This window comes from Engystomops pustulosus, chromosome 2 (assembly GCF_040894005.1).
Source record: "Engystomops pustulosus chromosome 2, aEngPut4.maternal, whole genome shotgun sequence".
NCBI classification, from domain to species: Eukaryota; Metazoa; Chordata; class Amphibia; order Anura; family Leptodactylidae; genus Engystomops; species Engystomops pustulosus.
In genome coordinates, this window is record NC_092412.1 from 213473506 (window position 1) to 213484499 (window position 10994).

Sequence of the window (10994 nt, forward strand, 5' to 3'; positions counted from 1 at the left end):
CACAACTCGAAGAGGGTGAGCACAGACTCATATCAGTACTAATAGTGACCTTGTATTCAGAAATTACCACACTATAGTTTTGCGCACCCCATTATCATTCCTTTTTTTTTTTTGTGCCTACGATTCTTTTAGTATTCTTATTTAGGATTCTTTTGGTATTCAGTTTAGGTTGCACAGCAAAATATGATATCTCGGACAAGCTCAGTGGAAGATGTTCCCTGGGTTTGTAGCAGGACTTTGTGTGGTACGACATGTACAATTTAGAAATTTGTTGGTGAACTGTAATTTGTGAACTGACTTACAATAGTTTAGTCATGAAAGATATGAACGGAAATACATCTATGATGTTTCTCTTGTGTATACGCAGCTGGGAGAACCACCACAAGCGAAGAGCTGGAGGACATGTTGGAAAGCGGAAATCCTGCCATCTTCTCATCAGGGGTATGTTTCTAAATTACACTTGATATAAGACGCTTGACGTGTTGCAGTGTCACCTCACTGACCCTACATCAGAAAGACTAACTTAACCTCTTGGTACTAGACCATAATTTGTGCTCCCCAAACCCTATTTTCCTATTTTTTAAGGGAACCTGTCACCAGATTTAACCCTATGAAACTACTTGCCCCCTCAGGTGGGTTATGAACTGTCCTTTCTAGAATTAGCTCTCTTATGTGAAATTTCACTTGTTTCCCTATTAAAAATATCCTCCAAATAAAAAGCAGAGTCATAATTTGCCTGAGATGAGTCAGTAATAGAGGCTGCAGGGGGATTGTCACTTCAGATACGCCAGCTCTGTGGTTTTACATAAGGTATTATTTCTACCTATAAATAACTTCCCTCCTTCTTTTCAGATCATCATGGACTCTAACATCACCAAACAAGCTCTGAATGAGATTGAGACTCGGCATAGTGAAATCATCAAGCTGGAGAACAGCATTCGGGAGCTGCACGACATGTTCATGGACATGGCGATGCTTGTAGAGAGCCAGGTGTGTAAATTCTCACCTCCATTTTTCTCTGTTTCAAGGGTGAGAGGTGCAGCTCATGGCTGGACTCTAACTGTAAGGAAAATGTGCTTAAGTATATTAATAACCCATCCCATATTTTCCCTTTACCATTATATGATATAGGGTTGGTATTGCATATATTGGGTATACATATAGATAAAATGGAGGTGCTCTGGTCAACCATTTGCACTTGGGCATTGGGTTTCTCACCCTCCCTCCTGTCTTTACTTCCCATGCTGCTTGTGGGATGAGCGCTCAGCTGGTAGGTGACCACCGCTTACATGTTGTAGTGTTTGTTTTGTGGCTACTGTACGTGACTATGTGTCTTATGTATGTGACTAGTGTCTAGTGTTTGCCTGCTTTCTGTTCAATTAACATTCTGTAGATGGGCGTTATCTCTGCGAGGGTGGTTTCACACACAACATTTTTCAGAAAAGCTTTGCAGGTTTTGTAGATGTTTACAGAGCTAAAGATAGAAATGGATTTGGTGCAGGTTGGACAATATAAAGGAAGGACATCTTCTGTAGTTTTAGTTTTTGTAGAACATCTGGTAGAACAGTCCGTCAAAATATAATTGTAAAACCCAAACTCTAATCACATTCCATTGATGTTGAACACTAAAACTACATTTAGTTTACGATAATTTGCTCCAAGGGCCTCCCAAACACTGTTCAATCTTATCTGTGTAACTTTGGTTCACCTCTATGGAAGTTACGGAATATATGTAGGACAGGCGCTACTCGTGGTTTCCATAACTCCCTATCTGGTTGGCATCGGTTATTCTCATCTCAGTTGTGTTTGATGACAAGTTCTAGGGTTGTCTTATCCAAAGACATCTACAGAAGTCCAGGGCTTCCAATGGCATGACTGTGCCAATCCATGAGCTAATACTTAGTTGGTGCATGTTTACATCAGTTTATTTTACGCTGCCGTCAGTACATCCACTTGTAGTACGTTGGCTGTTGACTGATCAGAGGCACATTTTGGGTTTTGACAGACATTGTGCGACTGTGTGTGGTCTATTTCTAGGTGTCAGCAGTAGCCAATAACAGCAAGAGTTTGCCAGTAACTCTGGTTTATTACTTTCAAACTTACCCTGTTACTGTACCAAGCTCTTCAGCAGTCATCTATTTCTGAGGGTCTTGTACACAAAAGTTGATGTAGTGTATCATATGAGGAATAACAATGAGGAAGAAAGCTGGTCTTGATTTTAGTGGAGAATATAAGTATTAAAAATGACACATCAGGAGAGGTGGTGCCTATTTTTGCCAGTGACATGCGCCGGCGTTACTAGAGAGGGACTTAGGACCAGGTATATCATCAGAGCACTAAGATTTACATAGCTGACACCCGAATGAGGTAAATGTTGACCATGGACAATTTGCTCATGGCTACATCCATGATCTCAGTCATAGCCCCCATACTTAGCAGTCGTTTCCATTGCTTACTGCTTATCTTCCCTGCCTATTCCAACTTTTTTTGTTGTGTTTTTGTTTTATTAGCTTATTGAACTAACTTTTATTGTTGCTTCAATACAGGTTAAAGTTGACAGGAACAAGTGGGGTTGAAAGCCACCCACAGAAGAACAGGTAACATGCAAGTGATGAAGAACAAATTATTAAGTAACTCTTTTTCTGGCCCTCTTCTGTTATCCCTTGCTCACTCTTCTTGTATCACTTTCTGCTCTCTCTATCTTCTCGCTGTGGTCCTCCTCTATTCCTGTTGTCTTGGGACCCGTCTCTTGTGAACTTCCTCTATGCGTTGCGTCTTTCATATCCATTTCTCTTGGCCATTTGAATGTTGGCGTGATCCTTTTCCACTTTCCTTACTGGATTGTGCTGTAAACCTTCTATTTCCCCATGGTCGGCCCCTTCCTTCTCTGTAAACCATGTCTTTTATGTAAATGTAATTCTCTTACTAACTGCATGATTCAACTCTGCCATGAACATGGTTATGACCACTTGCATGTGTCTGATCTTGTATGTCGCTTTTTTGTATTTCTCCAACTTCTCTGTGTTACTTTCTCTCTCTTGATGTCTTCCGAACTTCTCTGGCTCCTTCTTTTTGGCCTCTTCTGTTTCTCCTTTCCCTTGCCCCCTTCTTTCTACACACCATCAGGGAGAGATGATCGACCGCATAGAGTATAATGTGGAACATTCGGTGGATTATGTGGAAAGAGCCGTTTCAGACACCAAAAAGGCCGTCAAGTACCAGAGTAAAGCAAGAAGGGTAAGTACCTAGTCCTAGTTGCAGAATTATATCTAGGATCTCCTTCACCCAGGGCATACAGGGTAATTGTACAGCTTCGGAGAACCTCTTTAAAGTCAGGTCAACCAAGACTAATTATGTGTGTACTGTAGAACCTAGCTCTAAATGTGCCTGCGTGTTAACATCCATAAAACTACCCAATATGTAGACCCTCGGCAGGTTCTAGTAATCCAAATTTAGGGTGTCATTTAACTTTCTTTTTCTTATTTTTCTTTTTTTTCTTTTTTGGGACTTTTTTCTTTGGCACATTGCATTTTTGCACCTTTTTGGGTGCCGCCAGATATTTGTTACCAGAACATCAACCCATTCCCCTCCAATTTCCTGGTCTGTGCGAGAGAAAAAAAAACATTTAACACAAGGAGAAAGTGAGATTGATAAAGTTCCAATGTAGCAGATGGAAAAAAGAAGAAACAAACAGAGATTAGATAAAAGACCCCCTTAGACTTTGAGAGAGCTCTAAAAGCTTTGCTGTAGTAGAGTATCACAATTTACTAATCCCATAACTTCGGCCAATCCACCAGATCTTTGTGTATGCATAATTTACCCCCTTATGGACACCCTTTTTCCATTTCACTCCCCCATTAAAAATTTTCCCTATACAGAGCTTTCGAGTGACAGTACTAAATATGTACTGGGAAGCTGGAAAAAAATCCAAATGCGGTGAAATTGACAAAATAGCCCCACATTTGTACCATTTCTTTTATGCCCTGTTTTTACGGCTATTACTATGCACTTTAAATGACACCTCCCCTTTATTCTTTCGGTCAGTACAATCATGGAGATACCAAATATATATACCGTATATGCCGGCGTATAAGACGACTGGGCGTATAAGACGACCCCCAACTTCTGCCCTAAAAATATAGAATTTGGTATATACTCGCTGTATAAGACTACCCCTCTCCCAAATGAAAAAAAGTCTGCTTAAAACTTTGCAAAACAAACAAGAGAGCAAGTGCCTGGTGATCATAACTGTAAGCTGCGATATTAATGAAGATCCGACATGCTTCTGTAAGTGCCGCCTGTGACCCCCAGCTCTGTGACGCCGACCGCTGTGACAGGGCGGCTGCATTAGCATACAGCGCGCCGCCCCGTCAGCGCGTACTAAGCCTCTTCTAATGACTGTGAGAGGCGGACTGCCGCGCATGCGCGGCGGTCCCAGGAAGCGGCTCTCTGCGCGCTGACGGGGAAAAAAACACCTAACACAGTGCGGCCCCCGTATATCCGGCGTATAAGACGACCCCCCACTGTAGCCATTATTTTAAGCGGTTAAAAAGTAGTCTTATACGCCAGTATATACAGTAGGTTTTATTATGTTTTAGTAGTATCTAAAAAATGTAGAAATTTTGTACAAAAATAAATGATACCTAACATGTTTATTATTTTTTTTGTATATCAGTTCTGATTTGAGCTTTTAGGTTTTTGTAATTTTCTTTTCATTTTTACATTTTTTTTTTTTTTTTTTTTTTAGCAAATTTACATACTCGCTAGCCCTTTTAGGGCTGCCAAGGCAGCAGTATCTTTATTTGAAAACTGTCCCAAGACAGAAAAAAACCTTGTTGGTCATGCCTAAAACTTAACCTTTATTGGTATTCAACTTGTAAAATCTCAATTAATTTCAGGGAAATGTTTTTTTAAATTACTTGTTGGGGGTGCTTTTATTCCATATAACATGTGTTTTTGGGGGGTAATTCTCTGATAGTGGATCTCTGCAGCGATAACACTAGTAGGCAACCTCAAACGAGAGAACCTTAAAGCACATGAGCCCCCCCCCCCCCCCGACATGTTTTTCTGGAGCACCGGCATCATCAGGGGGTCGGGGCTAAAAAATTTTAGAGTCCCCCCTGATGGATCCTGCTATATTGCAGTATATGGGGATTTTCCTGATGATCAGTCAGTGCTCGATGTTAACACAGATGTTAAACTCATACCTTACAGCCTTGTGTGAATGCACCCTAAGGGAAGTGTAGAGACTTTATCATACTTACATGTGATGGCGGACACTTTCTTATTGCTTCTATCTTGTCTCCTGTAGAAGAAGATCATGATCATTATCTGCTGTGTGGTACTTGGGATTGTCATTGCTTCAACGTTTGGAGGAATATTTGGATAGAGAACAGCAGCTACAAATTGCATGTTCTGGACATAGCAGGAAATATGCGGTATCCGTGCAAGCCGCACCTGAAGGTGGAGGACTGACAGCGAAAACACGCTTCCCAAGAGGAGAGCCCCTCTGCATGACTACCCTGTGTGTAACCCAGCGCACGTACCCAGGGAGACTGTTTGCTGCGGGAGGGGGAGGAAGGGGTTTTAAAAAGCCAGACCACTGACATGGAATTGGATGCAAAGCAATGCCTGTGCTCCTTCCCACTACGAAGAGCAATCTCCAGCAATGGTGGATCCGGTTTGGTGCTTTTAGGGATCAATATAGGGTTAGATTTCCTGTGCTGCCTTTATATTCTGTCCCCATGCCCACCAGATGCCTTTTGGATTTGGATCCGACTCTACCACAGCCAACTAGACACCAGTGTTGGGCCAAAGTGCCAAGCATAGCCAATTTTTTTTTTTACCACCACATTCCTCCCCCTCTGAACAAAAAAATAACTTGGGACAGCGCGCTGGGACAGACCACGTTGGCCTCCCCTTTGCATGACAGGGGTTCAGTGTTTGGTTAAACAATTTAAGGTTGGAATATGTTTTGTGTGATCCTCGCCTTCTATCGACGCCTCTCCAGGAGAGGAGCACATTCCCATTTTTTGTATCATGTGTATACATTTCCTTTTGTAATTGTGTGAGCAAGGTGTCCACATGTGTGTATATGTCTCTCTGAACCACATATGCAGACAAATCAGCGTGTGACAAGACTCCTGTGTACTGGAAGCTGTGCCCATGTCACAGCGGGCCAGGGCAGAACCAAGCCCTGAGGTGCCTTATGGCTTGCACCAGTCGGGAGTTAACCCCTTTTAGAGCTTGGAAAATGTGTGTATTTTCCCAACTCTGAAGGGATTAATCACCAGCATGCTTTGTGAGGAGAGTTTTTATATTCGGTGTTCTATCTTCCTGGTGTATTTTGTCTGCAGCCCTTCTGTGGCATTTAATAAATGATGTGAGTTTGGGAACATTCAGCATCTCCTTACGGTTTCCATTTATGATCACACTAAATTATTGATTCTAAATAAAACTCCAACAAAGAACAGGGAAGGCTTTAAAGAAGAGCTTTCTGCTCCCCAGACAGAACAATTCTAGATCTTCTAGACATTTTATGAATAAACTGACAACTTAGTGTTGGGGGCATCTCTTCACACTGTCTGCTCACAGTCCTCTGTAAGTACAAACCTGTTTGAAGGATAAAAATTCCTCTTTCTTGCCGACTTTCGCAAGGCCGTGGAGTGGGAAAATCAAACCTCTGACTCCAGCTCCACCAAAATGGTCACAGAACCCAACCCGTTGTTGTCCTGTCCTGTTTTCCGGGTGACTATAGCAATGATTAGATAAATGCGGGCATTCCTACCCTACCCAGTGGCTTATTTCTCTGCTCTGTAGGAGAGGAGCTTCACTGCTGAGCATAAAGTGAAGCTACATTTATTCTCAACTATATGTCTAGAAGAGGATGCAAAACCCGCACCACTAGGCCACATGCAGCCTGTCAAGCTAGGAGTTGCGATTCACACCCTGTTTACAGTCAATGAGCATTTCCATAATGGATGTAACATAATTGATGGCAGGAGGCCGCAGCAGAGAAGTCCTCCCTGGTCCCACGTCCTCTGCTGCTGCTTTGATCTGTGTCACAGGTTATATGCATTGGGGTAAGGACACAGAGCACAGCTCCCCTGGACCTGGAGGGGACCCAAGACTGGTAAGTACTTGTTAAATGTACTCTACTGCTCCTGGGTCCTCTCCTTCTCCCGGCACAGTAGCATGGAGGAGAGAAGCTACAGTGTGATGCAGGGAGAAGAGGAACCAGGAAAGCAGAGGATTTGTTCATATTTTTGCCTCCTCGCAGGGTCTCCTGTACTTCTATTATCTGCTCGCAGGGTCTCCTGTACTTCTATTATCTGCTCGCAGGGTCTCCTGTACTATTGCTCTGAATGTACACTCACCGGCCACTTTATTAGGTACACCTGTCCAACTGCTCGTTAACACTTAATTTCTAATCAGCCAATCACATGGCGGCAACTCAGTGCATTTAGGCATGTAGACATGGTCAAGACAATCTCCTGCAGTTCAAACCGAGCATCAGTATGGGGAAGAAAGGTGATTTGAGTGCCTTTGAACATGGCATGGTTGTTGGTGCCAGAAGGGCTGGTCTGAGTATTTCAGAAACTACTGATCTACTGGGATTTTCATGCACAACCATCTCTAGGCTTTACAGAGAATGGTCCGAAAAAGAAAAAACATCCAGTGAGCGGCAGTTCTGTGGGCGGAAATGCCTTGTTGATGCCAGAGTTCAGAGGAGAATGGGCAGACTGGTTCGAGCTGATAGAAAGGCAACAGTGACTCAAATCGCCACCCGTTACAACCAAGGTAGGCAGAAGAGCATCTCTGAAAGCACAGTATGTCGAACTTTGAGGCAGATGGGCTTCAGCAGCAGAAGACCACAATGGGTGCCACTCCTTTCAGCTAAGAACAGGAAACTGAGGCTACAATTTGCACAAGCTCATCGAAATTGGACAGTAGAAGATTGGAAAAACGTTGCCTGCTCTGATGAGTCTCGATTTCTACTGTGACATTCGGATGGTAGGGTCAGAATTTGGCGTCAACAACATGAAAGCATGGATCCATCTTGCCTTGTATCAACGGTTCAGGCTGGTGGTGGTGGTGTCATGGGGTGGGGAATATTTTCTTGGCACTCTTTGGGCCCCTTGGTACCAATTGAGCATCGTTGCAACGCCACAGCCTACCAGAGTATTGTTGCTGACCATGTCCATCCCTTTATAACCACAATGTACCCAACATCTGATGGCTACTTTCAGCAGGATAATGCGCCATATCATAAAGCTGGAATCATCTCAGACTGGTTTCTTGAACATGACAATGAGGTCACTGTACTCAAATGGCCTCCACAGTCACCAGATCTCAATCCAATAGAGCATCTTTGGGATGTGGTGGAACGGGAGATTCGCATCATGGATGTGCAGCCGACAAATCTGCGGCAACTGTGTGATGCCATCATGTCAATATGGACCAAAATCTCTGAGGAATGCTTCCAGCACCTTGTTGAATCTATGCCACGAAGAATTGAGGCAGTTCTGAAGGCAAAAGGGGGTCCAACCCGTTACTAGCATGGTGTACCTAATAAAGTGGCCGGTGAGTGTAGTATTTGGTTTCTAGGGTGGGATTTTGAGCTGCACTGTGGTTGTTGCTGGTTACTGGTGTGGCCCCTAGATGTTGATCAGTATGACACTGCAACCTTTGGACCAATAATGATGTTCACTCCTGGTCTAAATCCTTAGATCAATAATAGTACAGACATTTAAAAAAAAAAAAAGTCGTAATTTTTATACTTTAATTATACATGGAGTTGGTCCATTTTTTATGACTCCACCAAAATGGTCACCGACACTGACACCACAGTGCTGCTTTAATGCAACATACCCTGGAAAAAATAGAGTCAAAATAAAGATACATGTCACCCTATGTATAGAAAATTACACCAGCCAAGGGAATGCACAGGCCTAATGGAAGGAAATGGAGCAGAGGATAATAGTATAAATATGTTAAAATATTAATGCCTTAATACCTGTACATGCTATCATTGCTACCATAAATGGTTTATATTCAGATCAAGTTCTCTGAATAACCTAACCCAGTGGTGGCGAACCTATGGCACTGGTGCCAGAGGCGGCACTCGGAGCCCTCTCTGTGGGCACCCAGGCCACCCCAGCATGAACTTCACCAGACAGAACTCAAAGAATCTTCCTACAACGATAGATGAATTTGCCCTCCTCCGTTCAACTGCGTTGGTGTCTTTAGGAGTCTGAACAATTAAAAGTTGTCAAAGAACAAGGAGAAATAAATTACTGCTTAAGTTGCCGTGCTGGCACTTTGCTATAAATAAGTGGCTTTTGGTTGTAGTTTGGGCACTCAGGCTCTAAAAGGTTCACCATCACTGACCTAACCTGTAACTTGTGCTGCATAAAGTAATATCAGTAAGTAGACATCAAGGCTACCAGCAGGTTACCAGCATTATGACTAAAGTATGCCACCTAGTGGCCAAACATTGGCATAGATATATTGGAGCATTGCATTTCATTTGCCGCTAATATTAAACAGTTTTAAAGTAAACAAGTAAATTCTAGGTATCTAAGGGGTAACCGGAAATGCATTAATGGCGTATTGCAGTAATGACAGCAATTTAAGGATACTCATATTATAATTTCTTTGCACAAAAATGTCATGAAAAATCATGCTCTATTTTGTACGAACCAGAAAATAATATTTGAAAGTAAACTGGACACGCCGATCATAGCCGCCTTCAACGGTAGGTAAACCTACATGTACTATATATAGTAAGCAATGAAATATGTAGATACCAATGAAAGGATTTACCTGATTCTACAGGGCGGGCCATGTATCCATACACCAAATTAAAATGGGAATGGCTGGTGGAACATTAGTATATGGGAGGGGGGAAGATGGGTGTTGACCATGGCGTCCATTTTAAAGCATGCTTTGTTTTAACATAACTTTATTCTTTCATGAGTTATTTACAAGTTTATCATCACTTCGAAAATGTGTTCAAAGTGCTGCCCATTGTGTTGGATTGTCAATGCCACCCTCTTCTCCCACTCTGGACACACTGATAGCAACACCGCAGAAGAAAGGCTAGCACAGGCTTCCAGTATGCGTTATTTCAGCTGCTGCACATCAACAATTGCTTTCTGGTGACCCCAAAGATAAAAGTCTAAGGGGGTCAGATTGGGAGACATTGGTGGCCATTCAACTGGTCTATGACGACCAATCCACTTTCCAGGGAACTGTTCATGTACAAATGCTCGGACTTAACACCCATAGGGGGTCATTTATCTTTATTTCTTTAACAGCTTTTTCTGTCTTTTTTTGACGCATTGCTTTTTTTTTTTGATGCAATTCTTGCATTTTTTTTTGGGGGGGGGGGGGGCGGACATTTTGAAATGTCCACCACAAATGACATCATTTCCAATTGGCAACATTTTTTGGCGCAAAAAAACCTCCAGATTAAACCGTACTTAAGGAAGACTTAGAAATGTGACTTGAGACATGTAACAAATGTCTCAAAAAGAGATATGAAAAAAAAAAAAAACATTGAACACATGGAAAAAGTGAGATTGATAAATTACTAAAGAAGAAGACAGAAAAAAGACAAAAACAAGGCAAAACAAACAGGGATAAGATAAATGACCCCCATCCTGCTGTGGTGCTCCATTTTGTTGGAAAAAGTCAGGGAACATGTCCTCTTAAGTGCATAAAGAGGGAAACACATTATCATGTAGCAATTTTAGATATCCAGTGGCACACTTTTCCAGACCCTCTTCCCATTGGAAAAAAAAAAATTAAGTTGGTTCCAAAATGGCCACCACGATCAACACCCATGTTGAAGTTTTCCCATCCCATGTCCTAATCTGTTGCAAACAGGAAATTGCTATCACCAACAATTCCCATTTTATTTAGATGTATCCATATAAATGTAAGGTATAAATGTGGAGTTGTTCCACTCTTCTGAATGGGACACCACAACC

The 10994-nt window shown here is 42.4% G+C and overlaps 1 protein-coding gene across 2 annotated transcripts in view; it reads left to right on the forward strand.

Moving 5' to 3' along the window:
* STX1A (syntaxin 1A) overlaps positions 1–6401 on the forward strand; it is a 90628-nt gene extending 84227 nt beyond the window's left edge. The window contains exons 7-10 of one of the 2 annotated variants that reach the window (XM_072138065.1): positions 368–441; positions 853–990; positions 2547–2597; positions 3127–3237. In XM_072138065.1, the coding sequence (XP_071994166.1) occupies positions 368–441; positions 853–990; positions 2547–2576 (242 nt within the window). In that variant the 3' untranslated portion in view covers positions 2577–2597; positions 3127–3237. Of the gene's footprint in view, positions 1–367; positions 442–852; positions 991–2546; positions 2598–3126; positions 3238–5311 lie in introns of those variants that run through there. The other variant, XM_072138064.1, reaches the window with a different exon arrangement.
* The last annotated feature ends 4593 nt before the right edge of the window (positions 6402–10994 follow it).